This window comes from Pogona vitticeps, chromosome 2, assembly GCF_051106095.1.
Source record: "Pogona vitticeps strain Pit_001003342236 chromosome 2, PviZW2.1, whole genome shotgun sequence".
NCBI lineage: Eukaryota > Metazoa > Chordata > Lepidosauria > Squamata > Agamidae > Pogona > Pogona vitticeps.
Window position 1 is genome coordinate 70,304,163 of NC_135784.1, and position 26,765 is coordinate 70,330,927.

At 39.1% G+C, this 26,765-nt stretch overlaps 2 protein-coding genes across 10 annotated transcripts in view; both read left to right on the forward strand.

The window, feature by feature from the left end:
• PTPDC1 (protein tyrosine phosphatase domain containing 1) overlaps positions 1-8,635 on the forward strand; it is a 56,875-nt gene extending 48,240 nt beyond the window's left edge. For 3 of the 9 annotated variants that reach the window (XM_020798493.3, XM_072989664.2, XM_020798492.3), the window contains 7 exons: positions 692-772; positions 960-1,078; positions 1,930-2,067; positions 3,049-4,193; positions 5,078-5,263; positions 6,913-7,023; positions 8,012-8,635. In XM_020798493.3, coding sequence (XP_020654152.2) covers positions 692-772; positions 960-1,078; positions 1,930-2,067; positions 3,049-4,193; positions 5,078-5,263; positions 6,913-7,023; positions 8,012-8,128 — 1,897 coding nt within the window. In that variant the 3' untranslated portion in view covers positions 8,129-8,635. The remainder of the gene's footprint in view (positions 1-691; positions 773-959; positions 1,079-1,929; positions 2,068-3,048; positions 4,194-5,077; positions 5,264-6,912; positions 7,024-8,011) is intronic. The other 6 variants (XM_078385356.1, XM_078385355.1, XM_020798494.3 and 3 more) reach the window with 4 other exon arrangements.
• Positions 8,636-13,033: 4,398 nt separating this feature from the next.
• LOC110081615 (tripartite motif-containing protein 54) lies at positions 13,034-25,582 on the forward strand. The gene is made up of 4 exons (XM_072987058.2): positions 13,034-13,406; positions 14,647-14,805; positions 16,012-16,182; positions 17,896-25,582. Exons 1-4 carry the CDS (start codon positions 13,176-13,178, stop codon positions 18,544-18,546), a joined length of 1,212 nt encoding a protein of 403 aa, XP_072843159.2. The 5' UTR covers positions 13,034-13,175; the 3' UTR covers positions 18,547-25,582.
• The last annotated feature ends 1,183 nt before the right edge of the window (positions 25,583-26,765 follow it).

The following is a 26,765-nucleotide window of genomic DNA, read 5'->3' on the forward strand; positions in this document are numbered from 1 at the left end:
GAAGAGTATCCACGAACCATGTACATGTTGCATTTAAAGCTTTTGAATCCTCCAGGACAAAACATTAAAGAAGTTATTTCAGAGCTAGTACTGTTTATTTCGAAAGGATTTAAGTTAGAACTAACCTATCCCATTGATTCCAGTGGAACCTAACTTCAACTAGCTAGCTAGATTCATCCCACTGGCTGTAGTTCAATACCCAGGTTTGATTTTAACTTTATTGAACTTAAATTTGACTAAATGTGAGCTATAGTCATATTTTATACCCTGAACTTTAAATATAACTAAATGTGAGCTATATTCATATTTTAAGTGGACTGAAATGGCAAGGTAGAATAATAGGAGTAGCATGTAATGAAAACATTATCAAGGTTTTATTGAAATTTACTTTGGAAAGAGGCATTTTATGAAGCAGTTACAAGAATGCTTTAGAGAAATGGGTAATTATCTTGAAGGGGAAGAATATAGCAAGATACATGTATTTTATGTTATCTACATTTTTATTATCACAAGCTCTTAGCACACTAATAGCATTTTGTTATGTAAAGCTTTTCAGTCACATAGGGATAAAAGATATTGAATGGTTTGAAAGCACGTAGTTATTTAAAGCAGTATGGTTCATTAGCTAGAAAATTACCCCAGAAAGCCAACTTCAGTCCCTAACTTTTCACTTCTTCTCCTACCCTCTCAGGATTACAGATAACATATTAGCCATGTCTCGACCCTCAACAGAAGTTATTGAAAAGTATAATATTATTGAGCAGTTTCAAAGGTAAAATGAATATATTGATAATAATTTACTGTAGCTCTTATGTTAGTGAAGTTAATCTGTTATTTCTTTTCTTTGTTGGTCTACATCACTTGTACAACTTATTCTGAACTAAGAATAAGAACATTGGAGGCAGCGAGGGTGAAATCATGCATAGTTCAATAATGCCTCATCTTTTTCTTTGCCTAAGATGTGGCATAAAAACAGTAATTAACCTTCAGCGGCCTGGGGAACATGCTAGCTGCGGGAATCCACTGGAACAAGAGAGTGGTTTCACCTACCTTCCTGAGGCTTTCATGGAGGCGGGAAGTAAGTTTGCTCCTACTGTTGTTCCTTGTTAATTATAAAGTGCTGTGCTGCAGGCTGTTTCTGCCACCTACTTCTTGCATAAAAAAGAGGTAGTTGAAGAATGTTTGCTGGAGAAACAACTTGCAACTAATGAGAGTTTTAAAAATGCACAAGTGGAACACGAAAACATGGCACTAAATGTCAAAGATTCATAGAACTAGCAGGTGGAAGTGGGTAACAGTGATTAATAATTTCTGTAACTCTGAAACTGTGATAGCAATATTCATGTGAAATGTTCATCTGTGTCCACTGCCTTGACAAGATAATAGATTTTCATCTAGATCTATAGAATTCCCATGTTTAATTATTTTTATTAGACTGGTGCATGGTTAATAAAAAAGCCATTGAAGTAGAGAAGATTTTATTCTCTAAGCAGAATTTTTCACTGTAAGAATCTCTCTCTCTCTCTCTTTCACACACACACACACACACACACACACACTTTTTCAGCTATGCATTTTCAGTAATAGGGTATAATTCATGAAAGCTTGTGCCAAAGAAAACTTGTTTGAGTTTTCAATGTGGCAGAAGACTCCTTGCTTTTTTGTGTGTGCAAGAGACAACCATGGCTAACCCTCTTACTCACTCTGTTTCATGTTCCACATTCTGTAAAAAAAATCATGCTTAATTCATGTGTGGCACTTGTAATGTTTACAGAAAAGATTCTGGAATGCAAGACAAGAAATTATTGCAAGTAAATGTGATCAGGTATTCTAAAATACTTCAACAATATTTTGTTGTAATAAAATACATTGCTTTGTGTTTGGTTTTCTGATGATAATAACATTAATGTTCTAAAATGTTTTTTCTAGTTTATTTTTATAACTTTGGATGGAAGGATTATGGTGTGGCTTCTCTCACTACTATCCTCGATATGGTAAAAGTCATGACTTTTGCCTTACAGGAAGGGAGAGTAGCTATTCATTGTCACGCAGGACTTGGCAGAACAGGTAAAAAAATTTGAACTACAAGGGTGCACTTTTAAAAAATGCAAAATGCTGACACCACATTAATTTTATTAATGTATGAATTATTCTAATGAACTCTGTACGTATATGTAAATCATATTCTAATCAAGCACAAACACTATTTTAAAAAAATAAACTTGCAGTTTTTGTAATGAGGTTCTCAGAAGATGGCCCATGAAACTCACAAACTGTTCTTTGAGTACTAGGAACAAGTTGAGAACTTGGCACAAGAGTTTTGTGAAAGTTTCACACCAAAGGAGCTGAAGTTCTTTTCTTTTTTCTTTTTAAGCTTTCAAATAGTAAGTGTTTATGATTGAAAGAAAACCAGAACTAAAGTAGAGGCTTGTTTATTTCCCAAACCATCAGTTATAGCATATGATATGTTCCCAAAGTATCACTTAAGGCATCTGTCTTTCTTGTCAAAAATGATAGACACAAAGCAAGTCTACTGTACATAGACATCAGTATCTTCCAGTGTGGCAAATTGTTTGCCTTCATAATTACAGTTTAGTAGCATTAATAAAAATCACCATGTGCCTGAACTAATCTTATTTTCTCAGCTATTAAAGATCTATTTGTTTGAAAGTGATCTCCCAATTTTTTTATCACTTTTTGTTGATGATGAATTTTTAGAATCCTTTTCACCTTGCTTGTTCAACGTAATTGTTTCAGTGTTGTTGTATTTTAAACAATCTGTATTGTGGAAGTTATTACAACATAAATACATAGATCTCGATAGAATTAATGAATATGGTACAGCATATGCGGAGAAATGAATTGAAATGAGTCCTTTATAATGCATGGTGGAAATATATGCTGTAACTTTGAAAAAGAGACATGAAAGCTTGCTAAGATGTGAAGGCCATGAATTTGCACCTGCATTCCCTTGGGTACTTTTATTGTCATATTTTAGTTTTTACCTAACAATCTCATTGTTTTGTGTTTTTGTTCTTTATATTTCAGGTGTTTTAATAGCTTGTTATTTGGTTTTTGCAACACGAATGACTGCAGATCAAGCAATCCTTTTTGTCAGAGCAAAAAGACCTAATTCTATTCAAACTAGAGGGCAGTTGTTATGTGTAAGGGAGTTCTCTCAGTTCTTAATTCCATTAAGGAATGTTTTTGCATCTTGTGAGCCCAAAGCACACACAGTGACTCTTTCTCAATACTTGATTCGGCAGCGGCATTTACTCCATGGTTATGAAAGCAGACATCTCAAGCATGTGCCAAAGCTTATTCATCTAGTTTGCAAACTGCTCTTAGATTTGGCTGAAAACCGGCAGGTGATAGAGCAGGAAGTAGTAGATATACCAGACCTCTCAACTGAAATTGAGGAGACTGTTTCTCAGTTGGCTTCTGCACGGCTTGATAAAGAGTTAACAAGGCAAGACAGCAGTAGTTCGGAACCATTTTTGAGGTCAAACCCTCTTCATGCCAGTGAACATGAATGTGACCCTCTTTGGCATAGGGAAAATGTTGATTATCTTCAGCCACTCAGTCGTTCAAAAAGACGCCTAAGCTATAGCGACTCAGATCTAAGAAGAGCTGTATTTGTCTCTGAGCAAGGAGAGACACCATGGTCGATGGCTGTGCAAGTGCCACTCTGCCCCAAAGCAAACATACCAAGTAATGTGGACAATTCTCATCTTCACACACTACCTGAGTTAAACCAAGAAGTGTTAATTCGTAGCACTTTTAATTTCATAGGTCGGGATAAACTTAAGTCGGATATAAAAGACTCAACTGGGTATAAAAGCAGATTTCCCAAAGAAGTAAAGCGTAGTCAAACCTTTTCTTCAGGCCTTGCATATGATCGGAAGGAAGAAAAAGAAGAGGAGGAAGACGAGGAGGAACTAAAAGCACTGAATTATAATTGCAGTGGAAAAAGTAGTCTTTTTGGTAAAAGAATGTGGTCTTCTGATGACTCAGACTCCTCTAGAGCTGAGCATGATTTTCATGATATTAGAGACATCTCAGAAATCCCCCATATTGTGGTGCAGTCAGAATTAACTCTGGAGGCACGGCGAATCTTGGCAGCGAAAGCCCTTGCAGATCTAAATGAATTTCTGGAAGCTGAAGAAGTGAAGCAGAAAGTGGAAATATGGCAGGTATTGTCATTTTTCTTATATGACTTGTCTATGTGCATCATCTAGGACAGAGCCTTCAGGAAGTAAAAAAAAATGCTGTAATGTGCTTGCTTCACTGTACCTCACATATTCCGTGATAAGTAGGCTACTATTGTAATAGCAAAGAAACAATTCCCTCTGCTGAGTTTGAGACAATTAGTGCCATTATAAATTAGATGGACACATAGTAGGGAGAAGAATGTACTCAATAAGAAAAAATTAATCACTTGCTTCACAGACTTCCATGATGAGAAGCTGATGCCTCTACTCACGGTGTGTGTGTTAAATAGTTGAGTGGCATGCAAAAGTTCTGCTATTATGTTTCAACTATTTCATCCCCAGTTGGGCTCAGAAAATGGAAATACAGTATGCCTTACTGAAGAGGGATTTTCTTAGTGGAATCCGTAGATGAAGAAAGGGTTCCATGCTCATTTATTCCTGTCAACAAATGTTTCCTTCCCATTATTCCGCTGCTCGTAACATACACAGTCTTGATAATGAATGATCATAATCAAGTGGACAGAAAAGTATTCCCCCTCCATGTCTATATGTTGGTAAGAATGTTTGAAGAGGCTTCTCTGTCATTTAAAACTCAGAACTAGTTCTAAATCTAAGGAAATTTGTGTTTGCAAAACAGGGTTCCCTCCTGAGACATCTCCAGTGTGCGGATTGGAGGGCTGGAGACATCACAGGTGGGGGCTGGCAGACATGGCTACAGTTTTTTCCTTCACAGCATTACGTTCTTCTAAAGGGCAAAACTTTTAAGAGGAATCTGTTTAATAAATATCAGGGTGTTCTGCCTTACCATTACCAAAGCAAAAAATCACTCATGTAGAACTGACTTAGATTTTTTTTTCTTTTGTTAGAAAGAACTGAATTCTCAGAATGGAGCCTGGGATAAGATATGTACTGAGAGAGATCCATTTATCCTTAGTAGCTTGATGTGGTCCTGGATAGAGCAACTTAAAGAGCCTCTCTTAAGCAAAACTGATATTGATATATTAGCAAAAAATAACACAAATTCCCAAGAAGCTCTTAAATTATTAGAAAAGGTACGTATTGAACTATCACCTTGTCCCTGTTGCTTCTATATACAGTGGTGCCCCGCTTGACAACAATAATCTGTTCCAAGAAAGTCGCTGTTAAGCAAAATCATCGTTAAGTGAAAAAAAACCCATTGAATGCATTGAAAACCGGTTAATGTGTTCCAATGGGGAAATATCTCATCGTCCAGCGAAAATTGCCCATAGAGAACCGCCTATCAGCTGTTTCAAATCACTATCTTCCAAAGCTTCCGTCCGGAAAAAAGCCATTTTGCGAAGGGAGGGAAGCCATTTTGCGAAGGGAAGCCATTTTGCGGAGCTGGAAAAAACATCGTTTTGCGAACAAACGGTTCGCAAAGCAGGCACCTAATCGATGTAATGCGAAAAAACCCCATAGGAACCATTGTTTTGCGATCGCTATAGCGATTGCAAAAAAACTCATCGTCAAGTGATTTTCCTGTATATCTAAAGCAGTATAAGTCTTCATTTTGTAAGAGGGATGGATTATTCTTCTGGTGTATTTTTTTTACTCACAGACAAATCTGTTTGCTTTTGTTACCTTTTGTTTCTTGGTACTATATAGTGATTTGTGTGGGAGAGCACAATGATGCACACTGTATTTCATAGGATATTATTTACGTTGATCTAAATTCTCACTTTTACACACCTAGGGGCTATTCAGTCATTGATGAATGCTTGTGGGGCCACATTGAAAAGAATTCCCCCCAATTGCTATTTCCATTCCTTCCATTCCTGATATATACAATCTGAAAATATGGCATGTATATTTTCAGATTGTAGGTGATTGATTGGGTTATCTAAACTTATTTGGAATATTTAAATGTATGAACAACTTAACTGTTGCCAGTTTCTTGTAGGATGTTGTGATTTTTTGAAGTGAAATCTTTCTTTTTACTAAGTACTGATACATTGTTTAACTGATACATTGAGAAGCATACATATGCTTTCTACAGATAGAGAAAATCTACAGCACAACACTATGTACCTAAATTCATTGAGCTGGAATCAGGCTTGAAATCAATCTTATCCTTCTGTAAGAAAAAGGGATCTTTCCATTTGCAGAAGGAACTGAAATCCTGGGGGAAATGGGTGGGGAGGTCACTTTCTTCAGTGTCCTCAGAGCAATCTCTGGTGGTGATCTTATGGGATTTCTCAGAAGAGTGGGGGAAATAGTACTGGAACCTACATTCAGTAGGAATTTAAGGAAATTCTACTGAATGTTTTGCCTTTTAGCAATACAGGACTTCTACTGATTGAAAATTGAGATCCAGCCCACTGATTTGAGAGAATTTGGTTTTGGATTGGGGCATATATGCCTTTAATACAGTGGACCCTTGACTTAAGGAATTAATCTGTATTGGAACGGTGGCTGCAGGTCAAAAAGTCTGTAGGTCAAGTCTCCATTGACTTACAGTGCATTGAAAACTGATTAATCCCGTAACAGGCCGTTTTTGTTCCATTTTGGTTTTTTTCTGGTCTATAAGTCAATTCTCAGGCTGCAAGTCAAACCTAAATTTTGTGGCCAGAGAAGTCTGTAACTCAAAAAGTCTGTAAGTCAAGCCATCTGTAAGTCAAGGGTCCACTGTACAACTTTCTTAAAACCATTCCCTGCATAATACTGTTTTGTCCTTCACCAGGGAAAATATCATACTATATTATGCATTTTAAACTGTGTGGTGAATCTGCGAGCCATACCAACAGATATAGAAGAGCTGGTTCTTAATCGTGCTGTTGAAGCATTCACAAAGGCAAGTAGCATGTGGTATTGTTCTTTGTTCTGAGTGAATCAGCTTATGAAGATTAGGCCAGCAGCCTCTTCATACTTGTCCTGATAATAATTCAAAATTGATATTTCTTGCACATGAGCCATTAAATATTTGGGTTCCCATCTGTGGAACAACTGTTGTTTCAGTCAGTATCCATATACAGGTTAACCACTAGTATTTATACAACACCTCATGAAATTGTGGAACAAAATAATTTCTCTTAATTACCTGAGTTTTTTTTTAAAATAATTCATTAGTGGTGTTTGCATCAATATGAACAAGTACTTCACTAATGAATTTACTTTAAACAACAATTCAGTAAGCAAAGGAAATGATGTACTTTTAAAAATAATTTTCCAAGCTCTGGGGCAGCCTATGTTTGGGAAGGCATGCCTCTGCCATCAAGCAAAGGTATGTCAAGGACGTCATTCCATTGGAAATATTTGTTTGATTCTTTCTGAACATGTGCTCCAGTTATAGTTTATTGTTTGTCAGCTTACCAAAGATGGCACAAGACAGCATTTTTAATTCTCCCTTTTGCTTACATATACATGTAGTGTAAGTTAACTCGTATAAAATAGCTGTTCCAATGTGTCTGTCCTTTTTATCTGGCTGTGAGAAGAAAAAAGCAAATTATTTTCCTTATAACATATTGTCATACACCATAGAATAGTTGAAATAACTGAAGAGAAGGAAATATGACTTCTAGGTCACAACAGCTTTCAACAGGTGATTCAGAAAAGCAGTGTTGCTCTCTTTTTTAAGCTTTCTGTAATAGCCATTGCACTACAAAGTGATAAACTATACAAATTATATGAATAATGGGTAAAATTAGCCCGTCCGCAGCTTTCATAATGTCAGATCCATGCATTTGACTATGGAATTCTGCATTTTGTATTGCACAATATTTTATTTTGATAATACATATATCTGGGATATATATATATAACTTTCAGATTCCTTTTAACAGGTAAGCTGTGATGCTAAAGATGGACAGTATGTTTACAGCACTCTAAAGAATGTTTTCAAAGGGATACTGGAACACCAAAGACAATCATTGAAAGAAGGAAAGGAAAAGCTCTTATGATATTTACACTGCGAATCTGTACTTTTCTGCAGCCCTTTAAAGCTATTATTTGTTTATTAGTTACTTTGTATCCCTTGGTTTGTGTTAACTACCACTTCTGTTTATGTTTTTAAAATAACTGCAGGTTGACCTGCTGGCAGAATAGTGCTGGATCCAACCTGTTTTCCATATTTATTGCCATAAATACAGTGCCATGTTAATGCAATGGTTCATACAGTTGAATGTCTTTATTTTAACACTCTTACTATATGTTATGATGATAACATCTATAGTACATCTTTTGTGACAAATAAACATTGGTGTTTGTCTCTTTCTTGGGAATAATAAAAGGACTTGTTGCACTGTCCAAAGTTGTAGGGGAAGCACAACTTATAACACAGACATGGGGAGTCACCTTGTTGGGTAATTCAGTTTTGATATTAAAAATGTAAAATTAAAATTTATTGCAAAAAATCTGATGTAAGATTTGTATCTGAGATAAAAATAAAAAACATTTAATGTTTTAAAGCATTGTTTCTCATCCTGTTTTAACCCATGCCCCATTTTAATAAACATAAAAACATCATTTCACTCTCAAATCAGCCTCCTCCAGAAGCTTTGCTTGAACTTTGAAATACTGTGATTGAAAGCAAATCAAACTGTAAATTCAAAAAATAGATGTGCTGCTAGGCATGATAAGATGATGCAATAAGTTGTACCTAGACAATAGGCATAATAATCTCCACAGTTTTTCAAACAAATATGTTTCATATTCAGTATGTTTTTTCAAGCTATACATATCTCCCCTGGAATGCCAGTATGCCTTTGGCCTGAGCCAGGCCCACCTACAAAACTCTTGACCAAAAGGAGCTATTCCAGTGACCTGGCTGTTCTTTAATTGGAACAGCTTAGACAGGGTAGGAATATTTCAAATGTTAGAACAATTTAGTATGCTCTATTCCCAATGTTGTGTATTGGACAGAATGATGGGCTAGGTCTCTGGAGAACAGGGTTTGAATCCCTGATTGACTATGGAAGCTCACAGTGGAGTGGAACCGATAAAACCACTCCTTAAAATAATTTCTCACTTGCTGTCCTCTGAAGATGCTGGCCACAGAGACTGGCGAAACGTCAGGAAGAACAACCTTCAGAACACGGCCAAAGAGCCCGAAAAACCCAGAACAACCAATTTCTCACTTTCTTTAAAAGCCCTGTTAAGGTCTCTATAAGTTGATTCCAACTTGATGACGCAAAACACACACACATGGATAAGTTGGTCTTACAACACTATAATAATAGATTGCTGTTTTTCTACATTGTATTTCAGCCAAACCTAGCTTGAGCGTGTCTCAGATAATTGTCCCAGGTAATTGAATTCATTTTCAAAACTGCCATTAATGTTGCTGTTGAAACGAATGTGTACAGAAAGTATGGCAAGAAATGTATTGAAGATAAGAGTTGGGGCTGAGATCCAGTTCAATGCTGGCTGATCCAAAAGCCTTGCCAATATAATTCTGCAGAACCTATCACAGGCAGAGAGAAAGGCTTCTGACTAGTGCAGTGAGTGATGCTGGCATCTGGTGGTGACTCATGCAGGGAGGAGGAACCTATGCTGAGGCAGCCAACCAGAGTATCAACTATAGCCTCATGGTGTTAGGAGCCGTTTGTACAAGGAGGCACAATATGGCTTGTTTGCGCATGGAAAATGTGCGAAATGCACAAACAGGAGTTGCACAAGCCCTGGATACACATATTGGCTCGCATGATTATCAAAAGTGGTAGAGATCTGCTGTCTTTATTATAATATTTTTAAAGAAAACAATTGTGGTAGATGTTTTGCCTGTCCCTAAGAGAAACACTTCCCACAAGCAGGACCAAGACTGGGACCTCTGCCAGTGACTTGGTATGAAGATATCCCAGGAACGTTTTGACTCATACCTTTGATGATTTGGTCAACAGGAGGACTTTCAAAACTATAAAGGAATTTGGTAAACATTTTAACACTATAAGGAAAGGGAATGTCCACACACACACACACACACACACACACACAACTCACTGGGAGGTGAGCCAGCCATTCTGTACACAAGATTGTTGTGAGAATAAAATGAAGAAGAGAGGCTTGATGTCCAGCCTGGAGAAGTTGCTGGAACTAGAGACCTCTTGCAAGCCTCTGTCTTGGTCTCACTTGTGGGCCTTACCTAAAACTATACTGTAATGGGCTGGGGATTGAGCAGCTATATGGATAGAACTGGGAGCAGCAACAGTATATAATCCTCTGGAGAAGCCTCTTGGCAACCAAAACCATTTCACATCACTGTCATGTAAGTCAGAACAAAGGAGAGGCTGGGTTTAGTGGCTACAGGAGCTACAAGACCTGAAGAGAGCAGGATATACCTGTAAACAGCTCATGTTATTTCTTGTAGAATTACTTTTTTAAAAAGGAATCTATTAAATGTGCATAAATACTTAGTTTTATTTATTTATTAGATTTCTATCCCACTCTTTTAGAAAAAGTCTACTCCGGGCGGATTCCGTTAAACATTGTAAATTAAAATGGTTAAAAACAATTCAAAACAATAGTGATTAGTAATGCTTAATGCTTAGTAACGCTCAAGATGGGAAAACGGAAAATTAAAATTAAAATAAAGTCAAGTATTGACAGGAGGGAAGGCCTGCCTAAAGAGTCAAGTTTTTAATTGGCTGTTAAAAAACACCCAGCGAGGGAGCCAGGCGAATCACTGATGGGAGGTTATTCCAGAGCTGAGGGGCCATTGCCAGGAAGGCCTGGTTTCTTGTTCTTTCTTTCCAGGCCTCTCTCGGCATTAGGCCCCTCAACCATCGCTCCTGGCTATGATTCAGGTAGATCTAGTTGGGAGAAGGCGATCTGCCAGGTATCGAGGTCCTAAACCGTTTAGGGGTTTATACGTCATCATCAACGCTTTGAAGTCAATGTTAAAGCAAATGGGCAGCCAATGCAAGGCGGCCAGTGGGCGAGATATGCTGGTATTTTCTAAGGAGTCTGTCTGCTGCATTCTGCACCATTTGAAGCTTCCTCATCAGTCTCAAATGTAGGCCGACGTAGAGCGCATTACAGTGGTCTAATCTCGAGATTACAAGTGCATGGACGAGAGTAGTGAGAGACCTGCCATCAAGATAGGATCGCAGCTGGGTAATCCACCACAGATGGAAATAGGCGGAGCGGATGCCACCTGGATTTCCATGGTAAGCGCCGGGTCCAGATGTATCCCCAAGCTGTGCACCACACTCTTTGCGGTGTCACCCCTCCCCAAAAGAGAGGGAGTTTCCCGAACCACCACTGGAGGGGCCGCCCACCCTCAAGACCTCCATCTTGTCCGGGTTCAACCTCAACCCATTCAGCTGCATCCATTACAGCACAGCCTCCAGACAGCGCTGAAGGAACAGAATGGCATCCACTGAGGTAGGTGAAAAGGAGATGTAAAGCTGTGTGTCATCAGCGTACTGATGGCACGAAGCCCCACACCCCCTGATTACCCCACCCAGCAGCCTCATATAGATGTTAAACAGCATTGGGGAGATGATCGACCCCTGCAGAACCCCACAATTGAGACTCCACGGGGCCAAAACATTCTACCCAAGCTGTACTCTCTGGGGATGGTCCTCCAAGAAGGATCAGAACCAGGCGAGTGCCAGGCCACCTATTCCCAGCTCGGAGAGCCTCTCCAGGAGGATACCATGGTCGACTGTGTATTGAGGATGACAACAATGACATTTTGCCCTGGTCAGCCTCCCTCAATAGGTCATCCATCAGTGCGACCAGTGCCGTTTCTGTGCCATGGTGTGGCCTGAAGCCTGACTGGAACAGATCCAGCACATTGGTTTTATCCAATGCGGTGGATACTTAAAAGGAGAAAATTATTTCCAAAGCAAGGACCATATTTGGGTTCTAGATAATACATGTGTCAAAGTCAACATCATCTAGAAAAGGTATTCTGATGTGTGTGAGATAAGTATGGTAATACTATCTTTTTTAATTAGCCATTGTATTAAAAGGAGCAGTATCTCCAGGTATTCTCATATTATATGAAAGTGGTTATGTTCCTATGAGGAAAGACAATCCAATTTTGGAAGATCCTTCCCAAGAAAGTATTCCAAGCCATGATGTCCCAGAAGGGCACCCAAACCTTAGGAAAAGTACTTCCACGTGAAGCTACTATTTAATGCGGCCTAATAGGAGGGCAGGACTCTGGCCAATTAATTTGGGACACCTTCCTGATTGATTTAAAAGTTACCTAGAATATTAGGCAGATGGCCATACTATTTATATGCACACATAAAAGCCTAGTTCCCCCTTTGGGTATGTTGTTCAGGAATCACATAAAATATACACTGTGGCTAAAATCCTTTTGCTTGATGTGAAATGCAACTAGAGTAGACCCACTGAATCAGTGGAGATTTGATAAGTCAACTCCATAAGTTCCATTGGTGAAATAGGTTTACTCTATTTGTAATTTACTAATGTTGAACAACAAGATTTCAGCCACTATTTTACAATGAAAGGACACACCATTAGCAATTCCTTTTTCTTTACACTCTGTTTATATTAGGTTTTGCTTGGAGCCTGTCAAATATACATCTCTGATAGCAGTTGACTGTGCAGTACTCATCTGCTCATTGTACTCTTTACTGTTACTCCCAATGAGAGGGAACAGATCCTTCCAAAATGAGAATACAGAGAGTTGGATCTAGACTTAAGTTAACTTGACTTAAGATTTAAATTAAGTGGACTTCAAAATAACCTACTGAATAGAGCAAGAGTAGAGCCATCTACATGTAAGATGGCTAAACCTGAATCCAACTCCTTACCCACATTGGTAACCTGCTAACATGTCAGAGTCTGAATCTATAAAATACATGTTCATCATTGAATTCTGTTGCCAGAACATGGAAGTAGCTGCTGTTGGTTCAGAATTTGCCACTTGATATTTCTATATGTTTGCAGTGAAACTTGGTTTCTGTTGCTATGGAGCTACTGTGACGCAACAACTCCGAGGGCCTTCAGTGCCATTCTAGAACTCAAACGTGAATGCAGCAAGACGAGGGAGACAGAGTGACTCTTCATTCTTTCGAATGCAACAACATCATGGAAGCTTTGGCACAAGTGCTTTCATGTCCCGTGTGTTTAGAGTTTTTCACACCCCCAGTGCTGGTCTTGTCCTGTTCTCATAATTTCTGCAGGAAATGTCTGGAAAAGATCCTTATTCGCCAGAACTGCAGTCATGTCAATGGGCAGTTCTCCTGCCCTATGTGCAGGAAAGTAAGTGCTTAAAATGTTCTTTGCGTTTGTGTTTATTGTGCCTAAAGTTCTACTCAAAATTTACTTTGTGAATAAATTATTTTTTATTATTTATTATTTGATGTATACCCCGCCTATCTGGACCGATGGACCAGATAAACTCCACAAATCAATTTTTATATAATGAAACAAGCAATTAAGTAAAGCAATTTTATGTGGAAAGATTTAACTCTGAGAAACAGATCATACACGGAATAAATTCAGGTTTGCTGATATTCTTACTATAATAATTAGTTTTTAAAATGTTATGACTATTCAGACATGACCACTCAGAGGATTAAAAACACAGGCCCAATTGATATACAATCATTGTAAAGGTCTGTGTGATTATATTACTTTCACAGGACATATGCACTGATAAAAATTTTACAGTTTCAGTTTGCAAATTTGTAAAAGCAAAACCTACCTGTTGCATGTGCAGCATGAAAACATTCATACAATAATACCATTAAAAACATCAACACTGCCTTTGATAAAAAGCAGTTGGATCTATACATGTACAATCGTACCTGAGGCACACAATCATTTCAATGTGTATCCTTTCTGATTTAAAAGAAAACGGGTACAGATATAGTTGGTTTAGTTGCATCTAATGCAATTCTCACACAAGAGGAATCCTTTGTTGTACTCTCTTGATATGCCAGGGCACTGGGAAAGACTGCTGTGGGAGGAGAAAATTGGACGGAAGAGGGAAGCTTGAAGGGAGAAGCCTTTTTAGTTACAACCCAATATATTTAAAAAAAATATATGGATTTTGCTTTTAATATTTTTTTTTATATTTTCAGACCATGGATAAGAGAATCAGCAGATATTGATCCCGTGGATAAAGGGGTCCTACTGTATATAGGCAGGGGTGAGATCTGTCCCAAGATATAAAACTGATACCCTTGTTTTCTGCTGCATCCAAACACATGCTTCACAGAACCTAAGCCTAAATAAAATCCTCTATAATTGCTTTCTTTTTCCAATTAAAGGGAAGACCACTGTCAAATCAGGTTAGCCTAAATTCAGTACCAAACCCATTTCTTGCCTGGTTAACTCTCGTTCCACTCATTTTCCTTATATGAGCCGTGCTACCTGACATCTGACTTTACTTTAAAAATATCCAGAGACATTACAATGGAAGACAGCACACAGTTGGAACAATAAAAAATGGTGGGTGTCAAAACATACATACATCATGATTTTATTTGACTTTCAGATCATACACTTGAGAGGGAGAGGAATTATTGGGCTGCCGAGAAATATTCTGGTGGAGAACATTCTGGAAAAATTTAAGTACGAGCTTGGAAATTTACAGACCAAAGAACAAGACCAGTTGTCCCAAATATGTGAAGAACATGGGGAAAGTATGAATTTGGTAAAGCTCCATTCATTTTTCTGACTAGTTAGTAAAATAATAGCATTATTATGATTAATATACAGTACAGTACATGTCTGACATCTTAAGGCTCCTCCACAAACTCCAATTGTTATGGTTAATATATTTAAAATTCACATGATTATCTAAGCTGCTTAAAACATAACGCAAAAGGCACTGAGATGAAAAGAGCGTTCTACTTTCAGCAGTCCCCGTTTACCATTCTTCAAGGAGGTGCTCCTGTTGCGTCTGTCACATGTCAGCAGCTAGAACAGTTACATGTGTCTAGAACTAACTTGAGTCTCATGGCACTCAGCTTGGATACTACTTATGTCACTCATGATGACTAACAGAAGTAGTCCTTGCTAAACCCATGTACAATGTTATGGCTCCTTACACAGATCTGATTACTTTAGAGGGAAAATATGCCTTACAGCATCCTAGCCTAACATCTCCACTCAGCCTTTTTTAAAAAAATAGCAAATCCTTTACCTCTCTTGCATCAATTCTCATTGTTTCATAATCTTTCACTGAAAAATATACATTATTTTTTTCGAGCTTGAGTGTTCTCCTCTCAAGCCACAAAATATCTACTAGATCACTGAAAAATTATCAACAATTAATTTCCAGCAATAAGATACCTGTGCTAGTTGAAATGGGATATCACTGTGAGTGCCAGATTGGTATTTGTGCAAGTATAGTGCTGGTGGTGGGGAGAGAAGAATGATAGTTAATTGCCTTAAAACTAGGTCGAATGATGTGCAACCATTTGACCACTTTTGTGCAGCTCTCAGCAGAATTTGCTGCCTGGACCACTTGACTGACATGTTACTTTCTGGACCACACATCTGGGAATCTCTCTCTCTCTCTCTCTGTGTGTGTGTTTGTGTGTGTGTGTGTGTGTGTGTGTATGTGTACATATGCACACAAGTGCAAGAGGCAAATGATGGGGTGACATGAGAATGATGCAATCCTGCCAACTCTACTCCTTTTGGGTCTGAAGTTGGAAACCATTGGTTGTGGCTTCAAATTTCCTCTTTCAATACATCTGGGGCTCTTCACGTAAAGAGGTCCCCCCTTCCTTTGATCATTCTTTGCTGAAACAGCTCATCACTCTCAAGGCAATGACATCACCACTGAGGGACTAATATTCAAACTACTGCTGTCCCCACACTATGCGGTGACATATCTTGTATTCTTACTCAGGTGTGTCTAACAGATGACAAACCCATTTGTGCCATTTGCAAACTTTTTGGAGACCATGAGCCTCACACGGTAGCTAAACTATCCGAAGTTTATGCAGAGCGGAAAGAAAGATTTGTCAAAGACTTGGATTGGGTGTGCAAACAATCAGAATGTGCTGAACAAGCAAGAAAGGTACGGACAAAAATTTTGATTTATTTATCTAGAATGTATTAACAAAATTGTGTTTCAGTGTTCAGTAATTATTCTGTACACAATCCGAAACAAGACTACAAAATCAATAATCTCCATAGCATACCCTTGAGCACTGGTTAAGATCAGTTATTATGCTACTTGTTTTTTTTTCCCCAAAAAACGTCATACGTTTGATGCTTCTGAGTTGTTCTCCATCTTGAACAGCACACTGGCAATTTAATTTCAGCATAGCTACATCTTTTAACCCAAGCTCAAGCATTGTGCACTACAGAGAAGGGTCCTTATGGAGATTTTTGGGCTTTAGCAGATTGATATGTGTTCCATAAGAACTTTCAGTGCCTCACCGAAGCCAAATAAAAAAGACAAATTTTACTTCACCGGAACCAAGGAAGGCAACCATTTTTATCCTTTACAGCAGAGATCAGCAACTTTGGCAGATCCAGGAAACAATTTTCTGTTCAGAGTTCTTTTTTGCACCTCTGGCATTTGAGGCCAAGCCCCTTGCTTCCCCTCCCCCCCCCCCCCCCCGTTTATCTGTATGGTTTGTTTGCTGTCTCTTTTTCTATCTCTTTTGACCATGCAGGCAGTTTCTCCTGTGTGTGGAAATTGCAACCTTCCTTTTATTCTTCTGTTCGTAATTACTGATTGCAACTGTTAAGTAAAGATACTTTTATTTTCTATTTCTTTTTCTCCTTGAAAGTGATTTTAAGTGATTTTTAAGATATAAAGTGTTAGCTACTATGAAGGGCAGGAGTCACTCTGAGGTTTGTGCTATTCTCTTATCCTTTCTCTGTACAGTTATTGTTTGTACGTTAAACTCCGCTAACCAAAAGGGAACTACCAATTCTCCACAACAATGTGTGCATACACGGAGACCACAATGGTGAAAAACAGGTGCTTGTCCATCATGTTTGTTCTCTGAGTGGCCATTTATGCAGTCGCAACTCCCCCCTTTCTCCCATCTTCAGCGTTTGCAGTTGAGGAGCAGTCTGATGCTGTGTTGTCCGAATGTTTGAAATGAGGGATACTGTGTCTATGCACACTGTGTAGACGGGGGGGAGCGACGCTTACTGCCTAAACTCCCTCTATATAGAAGGTTCTGAACAATGGCTCTGTTACAGGGCCTACCCATATGTATGAATATACAGATGGCAACTTGAAGAGCAAATGTTACAGGCAAGCAACCTGATTCTTTTAAACAAGTAATGGCAGCTTGCACGACAGACCATCCCCATCCCGTACATGTCTTGCCTAGTTTTTATATTTGGGATTTTACCCGGCCTCAGATGTCATTCCTCCTTGATGGGCTAGACTCAATGGCCTGTAGGGTCCCTTCCAGCTTTATAGTTCTAAGATGATGATAGCCACAATTAAAAATGGTTGATTACAGATATTAATTCCATCTCTTTCTGAGGTAACTTGTGAAATTTCCATTAAGGAACAGCATGCAGCTCTTTCAGTAGTAGAACAGCATGAGCCCTTTAGAGGTGTCAGAAAAGTCTCTGATATCACATCTTGAAAATCAGAGCTATCTTTGTCACATAGCTGGTGAACAACGTTATTTACCAATAATTGCTTTGAGCAGCAAGCCAGAAGGCTAGGACAAGTACTCACAATTTCCTTTAAAATATTTAAATTGCTCTCAATCGTGTTCCAGCTATTACTAAGAAATTCTGTGTCACACTTCCACAGGAAATTGAAGAGACTATTAATGAACTTACGTATACCATTGCTGATGTCAAGGTTATGATTGAAGCTGTGGGCGCTAGCTTATTGAAAGGAATCCAATGGAGAATAGCTGAATTAAAAGCAAAATTATGCAATGACTACTCTACAAAAGTAGAAGAGCTGCAGTTAGCAGCAAAAGAACTTCAATTTCCAAAGCACCTTTATCACCAAATGAAAACACTTTTGGAACAGCATTCAAATTCAGTGCATTTTCTTCGAGAGGACAAAATACTCAGAACCAAGATGGAGAAACTTCTACATGACAGTTCCTTACACCAATGCATAAAAGATTATCATATTTCAATTGAGGAATATTTTAAAGACTTGATCAATGGGATCCATATCAGCAATTATATCTCTTCTAATGCTGATGAAATACTTGCAAGTTCAAATGATCCCCCTGACCCATTCAGGCCAGAATGTCCTGCATTTTCTTTTTCTGGTGGAATTCCGAATATATGTTTCTGCCAAAAAGTACTGGACTTTTTTCAGAAATCAAACAAAGTGACCCAAGATCCAACTCAAAATGTTTCCAACAATGATGCCAACGATGCTGCTAGTAGGCTGGACCTCTCACTGGAAGCAGAATCAATACCCAGGCAAGCCACCGTGTAATTTAATCTTTGCAAACTTGTGTTTTGAACTTACAGCTGAATACCAAGTAATTAAAAACCGAAAGCAAAATGAATGTCCTTGTGACAGATGTTGACTACTATCCAATAAAATATTTAAAAGCACAACGATATGGTACGGCATTTGACACATACCGTGCCAGGCTTTGTTAGTTAATTAACACCTAACAGGCTAGAAAATTATTTGAAAGGGAGGAATAAAGAAAAGGGCACAAGAGAGACCAACACAGGGACAGTCACTATCTGAGTTAAAGAGAAGGTTTCTGCAGGGTTTTATAAAACTGGGTTGGGAAAATGTGTGTATTATTCAGTTCTAGAGTGACAAGCGTGCTCTACAGGTGGAAGACTCTCACAGCAAATTGCATATCAATGAAAACGCAGCAAGTCAGTTCTTGGCATATAAATTAAACGGATAAAACAGAAAAGGGAAAGGGAAAAGAAATGGAGAACCCTTAGGTACATGTTGTTAATGTCATGAGGGCCATATCATGACCAGATTCAATACAGCTGCAATGAGATTGGATGTTCCTCTTTTCAGTTTGAACACCTAAATTAGAGACAGTGCAAGGACAAGAGCTACATTATTTCCAAGCAAAAACCAACACTGGCTCCTACAATCCCATTTTGCCATCTAACAAGGTCCTTATGGGAGCCATGAAAATTTTAAAATACTGTATTAAAGCACAACATAAAAAAGAAGTTTGATGATGTAAGGAAAATTGGACTGCTATGGTTTAGCAGAACTGATGTATGCAAAATGATTTTATCTAAGATAAACTTTTTTCAATTTATCATGTTTCTGATAAACATTCTGATGTCAATTGCTCTAACAGAATAATATTATATACCAAGATATTGTAACCCTTCCTATCACTTCTTTCATCTGCTCTTTATTCCCCATATTTTCTAAGCAATCTTTTATTCTAATAACTTCTCTCTTTCTCAATCCTCAATCCATTCTGTCAAGTTCTCTGGGAATTTCTCCAACTCTGTCACTGGATATAATAGAGAAACTGGTGGAATAAATATTTTTCCATATCTGTTCCAGATTGAAAGCATATTTTTAAAGAAGGGATTTTCTATATTTTTATTATCTTGTATGAAAAGTACATTTACAGAGTTAATCCAGCTGTGTGGCAATGATGAGCCAAATGCTTTTTTATAGTCTATTCATGCCATGTTAAGGTTTGATTTTCACCTTTTTACATTCTTCAGAATCATTTTATCAATAAGCAGCTGATATTTTGTGTCTCTTGAGTTTTAAAAGTTCCCTTTCTGTTCAGTTGGGTATAGGGAGTTTTCAGTTAAGTATTTTTATATATATCTTGCAAGTAGTCCTGTGAGGAGCTTGAACATTGTTGCCACACAGCTGGATTAATACCTGCCCAAACATTTTTGGGATTAGTGAAAATATTCAGTAGTTCCTCAAGAAAAATATGGAAAACTGCCTTAATGGCCCATGGTGATGAAATTGGGGAAGTTAGCATCAAAAGTGGAATATTTCAAGGGCATTCAAGGTCAGCACATGTACCAATACTCATAATGTGTACTGGGCATGATATAATGTCTAGGAGAAGACATCAGGTGTGTGTGCCAGTGATTGGTTGTTCACACTAAGTGCTGCACACTAGAGTGGAATATGGAGCTTTGTATGGAGAGTTGCTGCAGAAAGTGCTGTCTGTTTATTTTACAGATAAGTGTATTGTTTAGTCTGCCGTACATAACTCTGCTGTACATATTTTGTAAATACACTGCTGGAAAGGAATCTCTATGAGTCTTTTTACTGTTGACCTGGAAGACTGCATTGTCTCGGACTCATCTCCACACCCCAAAATTCTTGACAAGGGGTTATGGGCCCAGAGTGTCCCAGCTGTGCCAAATAAGCTGTGTAAATGTCAGTGAGTTTCTGTGGGTGTGAGAGGAGCCAATCCAGAAGTGCCTGAAGTCTTGCCAGAGGTCTAGAGGTCCATAGAAGTGAGCATCCCGTGTGTAAGCCCAGTAGGGGATAGAAATGGACATTAATTAGCCAGAATGCAGGCTGGCAGATCCATGACCAGGGGAGGTTTCCCTATTGCAAGGTTAAACACCAGTAATTATCTGCACTGGTCATTAAAAATGGAGATGCTTCTCCAAAAGGACCATTCCTTTTGGAATGACAAAATATTTCATACATCTCAGTGGTATTGGTTTTTTTACAGCACTTCAGCAGGGATGTTATCCTTCCCAGCTGCCTTACCAGAGGTGAGGGAATCCAAAGGCACTTTTATTTCTGCTAAAGTTGGTTTGCTGTCCAACACTTCCAAGACAGACAGGCACTCAATGTTTTTAATGCCTCTTCAGTTACTACATTCTCTCTGGAATATAGCTCAGAGTAGTGCTGCACCCAGCGTTCCATCTGCTGTGCTCGATCCTGGATGATTATGCCTGTAGAGGTCCTCAAAGGAGCAGATTTCTTCTGTATTGGACCTAAAGCCTGCTTGATACTGTCATACATTCCCTTGATGTTACCTGTGGCCACTGCTATCTGTTTCTGAGAGCAGAGCTGAAGCTGATAATCATTAGAACATCTCCTGACAGTATGTTGGGCTTTGCTATGAGCAACCTAAAGAACCTGCAAGTTGTACTCACTAGGACAGGCTTTGTATGCTGCTAGAGCTCTCCTCATTACTCAATGGCTGGCATCAACTCCTTCAAATGGGTTTTGAATCAGTCTGCTGTCTTTTTGGTCTTCTTGCCAAATGTGGACAAGGCGGTGTTATCAACAGCGTTCTTGAAGTGTTCCTATCGTTCAGGTGCATTTGCAACAGCTGGGCCTGAAAGGGTTTCCTCAAGCGCTTGGGCAAATTCCTCCACTTTTCTCTGACCGTGAGTCTTGCTGATGTCAATACGTGGTCTTACTTCCTTTTTCGTGTGATAAAATCTCTTTATTCACAGTTTTACTCTGCTACATACCAGGGAGTGATCAGTATTGCAATGAGCACCCTGATAACTGAGTGTGATTGTAATACTAGAAAGGCTAGAGTGTCTAGTGAGGATCAAATCGAGCTGATGCCAATGCTTCGATCTTGGATGTCTCCAGGAAACTCTGTGTCGAAGCTTCATATTAAACAACGTGTTCTTGATACAAAGACCATAATAATAGCAAAACTCCAGCAAGTGTTGACCATTTTCATTCATCTTCCCAATGCCAAAACAACCTAGACAAGGGGGCCAAGAATTGTGATCAGCACCAATCCTAGCATTAAAGTCTCCGAGAATAAACAGCGGCTCTCAGGGATTTTTTTTTATAGTAGCTGCCAGATCATCATAGAATTTGTATTTGACGTCTGCTGTAGACAACAGTGTTGGTGCATATGCACTAATACGGATGACCAGTCCTGTTGATGAATAGAGCTGCAGAGACAGGATTCTTTCACTCCCGGCAGTAGGTGAAATAATGGATCTCAGCAGAATATTTCTGACTGCAAAGCCAACACCATATTCCCTGGTCTCATTCAATCGTTTTCCCTGCCAGAAGAATGAGAAATTTTTTCTTTGACAGATCTTGAGTCTGGCAATCTTGTATCTTGCATGGCAACAATGTCCATCTGCAGCCTACTCAGTTCCATGTCAATGACATCTGTCTTGTGCACACTGTCTATTTCCTGCAGGTCGTCAGAAAAACCAGGGGTCATTGTCCAAACATTCCAGGTGCTCAACTTTAGGGCAGAAGTTTTCTTATGATTGTTGCATGGTTTTCTTCAGTATGACTTAGTACTGATTAGAACAGTGACAATTTTCTTTTTTTAGATGGGCTCATTTCTATGTCACTTATTTTTTGACTAGATTAGGTACAGAACAAGAATAGATCAAAAACAAATAGGATTCCTATTAATGGATAGTGACTAATTGTCACTCCTCATTGAGTCAGCTTCCATCAATCAAACTGACAACCTCAAACTAATGCAGTCAGTGAATAAAAATGTTCATTTGAAAAATATATTTGTTATGTGTAGAATTTTCTTTTATGAATATTTAATTTCTTATCTTTCCTTTATCATGCAATATAACAGCAGAAACCATTATCCAGCTACACATTGAAGAAATAATACTACAAGCCTATAAATACTTTACCTGTGGTTAATTATGACAGAATACATGGGGACTTACATCTGAGTAATTATATCTAGAATTAAAATGTAAATAATCTTCCCAGGATAATGGACGATATAATGACAATGCCAAGCATCATGCATAATGTCCTCTCATTCTGGCAAGAAGCCTTTCCTGCAATGAGACCACATTGAAAGTGACTCATACATCCAAAATAAACTGGAAATGATCATATTCTGCTTATAGATGTTTAGAAGAGTTGTTCTTCTAAGCCAAGGCTCTTATTCAAAGTGGACAGTCATCTATAATCAACAGAACATGAGTGGAATAGACCAGAGACTCACTATATCTACCCATGTGGTCCAAAGTTCTATATGCATAAGCCCTCTGCAACATCTATGTATGCATCTTTACAGTGTGTGATTCATGCTCCCTCTTGTGACAGATAGCTGAACTGAAATGGCAGTGTTTTTATTAACAAAGAAAAAAAGAGAATGCTGTGTGTTCCTCGTAAGCATTCTAAAGACAAGGGTGGGTGATGCCTTTATTTTATTTATTAAAATTAAAAGAGAAACTAGCTTTCAACTGTACACGAGCCTTCATCATGCTAGGCATTAAAGAGTCTGGGGTGGTGCAGAAAAGACATAAAATGTTCCAGAATGCAGGCCAGGTCCCTTGTTTAAATTCCAATATGGGGGCTGCAAGATGTGCTCAGAAGTGGTAGGTTTCAAATTTCACCCATGGCAGTGTGAATTAGAATGCCCCAAACATGCTAGACAAGCAGCTGCCAGTCGCTAAGTATCTCACCTCCCACAACTATATATTAAAACACATGGTTCCTTGACAGAGGCACACAGAAACATGATAACTTCCATATCAGAGAAGTTTGGATAAAATACAGCTTACTTACTAGGTAAGGCAACTGCAGCCAAATTAAAAGTGTTGTCAAGTGGTTGGAAGCAGAAGTTCTCTATTTGTGGCCACTATCCCCTAAGCAAAAAATGTACAATGAGAAATACTGACTGACTGACTGACTGACTGACTGACTTACTTACTTACTTACTTACTTATTGTCTGTCTGTCTGTCTGTCTGTCTGTCTGTAGCCCATTTAGCAGCATGCCGCTACTCTTGGCAGTTTCCAACATAAAAATAAAATATGCAGCCCACCCACCCATTGGCGGATATTCTGAAAAACAGTTCCAAAAAAACCTCCCGGTAGTACCAGCATCCTGAAACAAGATCAAAGATATGATACAGGCATAAACACTATCATGAGGAGAGCATATCCCAAAAGGCTTCTCTAAACGGCAATGTTTTTACTAGCTTCTAGAATACTAGGAATGAAGGGGCTTGATGCACCTGCACCTGAAGGGTATTCCACAAAGTGGTGGCCACCACCGAGAAGGCCTAGTTCCTGGTCATAGATTTCTGGGCTTCACTCAGGGTGACCACCTGCAATATCAGTGGCTGAGAAGAGCAGGTGGCATGGGCGGACAATCTCAGAGAGAGGCATTCTGACGAATAAGTAAACCCCAGACCACTAAGGGCTTCACGCGTCAGCATTAATACCTTGAATTTGGCACAGAGGCATACAGGCAGTTAATGCAAGTGAGCCAAGATGGAGGGGGAGATATGTTTGTATCTCAAGGTATCTGAAACCAGCCTGGTCGCCACACCTGTTGCAGCTTCCATATCTCCTTCAAAGGTAGCCCCACGTAGAGAGCATTAGAGTACCATTTTGGTTATCTACTCCCCCAACTCACAGGTATAACCAGCAATTGGAGAAACTTCTCTGATTCTAGTATGCTTTTATCAAGTGAAGCTTTCAGCAGCACACAAACACCCCTGATGCAGGATAAATTTTTGAGTAAGATTTTGTAGTATGTGGGACCTGTTTCTTAAGGGGAAAGACTTCCTGTTGTTTACTTGTTAAGTGGTGTTTGACTCTTCATGACGTCATGGACCAGAGCACGCCAGGCCCTCCAGTCTTCCACTGCCTTCTGGAGTTGGGTCAAATTCGTGTTGGTAGCTTCAATGTCCAACCATCTTGTCCTCTGTCATCCCCTTCTCCTCTTGCCTTCACTCTTTCCCAGCATCAGGGTCTTTTCCAGGGAGTCTTCTCTTCTCATGAGATGGCCAAGATCTTGAAGCCTCAGCTTCAAGAGCTGTCCTTCTAGCGAGCAGTCATAGTTGATTTCCTTTAGAATGGATAGGTTTGTTCTCCTTGCAGTCCAGGGGACTCTCAAGAGTCTCCTCCAGCACCACAATTCAGCATCAATTCTTCAGCGGTCAGCCTTCTTCATGGTCCAGTTCTCACTTCCATACATTGCTACTGGAAAAACCATAGCTTTGACTATGCGGACCTTTGTTGGCAAGGTGATGTCTCTGCTTTTTAAGATGCTGTCTAGGTTTGTCTTCGCTTTCCTCCCAAGAAGCAGGTATCATTTAATTTTGTGGCTGCTGTCACCATCTGCAGTGATCATGGAGCCCAAGAAAGTAAAAACTGTCACTGCCTCCATATCTTCCTCTTCTATTTGCCAGGAGGTGAAGGGACCAGTGGCCATGATCTTAGTTTTTTTTTGATGTTGAGCTTCAGACCATTTTTTGCACTCTCCTCTTTCACCCTCATTAAGGGGTTCTTTCATTCTTCCTCACTTTCTGCCATCAGAGTGGTATCATCTGCATATCTGAGGTTGTTGATATTTCTTCTGTCAATCTTAATTCTGGCTTGCAATTCATCCAGTCCAGCCTTTCGCATGATATATTCTGCATAGAAGCTCAATAAGCAGGGAGACAATATACAGCCTTGTCCTACTCCTTTCCCAATTTTGAACCAATCCGTTGTTCCATATCCAGTTCTAACTGTTGCTTCCTGTCCCACATATAGATTTCTCAGGAGATAGAGAAGGTGGTTAGGCACTCCCATTTCTTTGAGAACTTGCCATACTTTGTTGTGGTCCACACAGTCAAAGGCTTCTGTGTAGTCAATGAAGCAGAAGTAGATGTTTTTCTGGAACTCTCTGGCTTTCTCGATCATCCAGCGCATGTTAGCAATTTGGTCTCTAGTTCCTCTGCCCTTTCGAAATCCAGCTTGTACTTCTGGGAGTTCTCAGTCCACGTACTGCTGAAGCCTACCTTGTAGGATTTTGAGCATAACCTTGTTAGTGTGTGAAATGAGTGCAATTGTACGGTAGTTGGAGCATTGTTTGGACTGCCCTTCTTTGGGATGGGGATGTAGACTGATCTTTTTCAATCCTCTGGCCACTGTTGAGTTTTCCAGACTTGCTGGCATATTGAATGTAGCACCTTAACAGCATCATATTTTAAGATTTTAAATAGTTCAACTGGAATGCCATCACCTCCATTGGCCTTATTGTTAGCCATGTTTTCTATGGCCCACTTGACTTCGCTCTCCAGGATGTCTGGCTCAAGGTCAGCAGCCACACTACCTGGGTTATCCGGGACATCCAGATCTTTCTGGTATAATTCCTCTGTGTATTCTTGTCACTTCTTCTTGATGTCTTCTGCTTCTGTGAGGTTCCTGCCATTTTTGTCCTTTATCATGTCCATCTTTGCACAAAAGGTTCCTTTAATATCACCAATTTCCTTAAACAGATCTCTGGTTTTTCCCTTTCTATTATTTTCCTCTATTTCTTTGCACTGTTCATTTAAGAAGGCCCTCTTGTCTCTCCTTGCTATTCTTTGGAAGTCTGCATTCCATTTTCTGTAACTTTCCTTATCTCCCCTGTATTTTGTTTCCCTTCTCTTCTCTGCCATTTGTAAAGCCTCGTTGGACAACCACTTTGCTTTCTTACATTTCCTTTTCTTTGGGATAGCTTTTGTTGCTGCCTCATGTACAATGTGTCAGGAATTTGGCAACAGTAGAAATACGCGGAGTCATTGAAGACACTTACAAGTTCTTCTTTTGTTGCAAGACGGTTGTATTTACAAGTATTTACAGATATTTACAGGCAGGCATCTCAACAGCATGGCAGGAACTCTTTATACAATCAGGCATAATGCATGGCAGCAAGTGGTAGAGGAGGAAGAGAAAGACACAAAGACACAGTCCACTTCTATACATGTACATGGCATTTTTAGTCCAATGA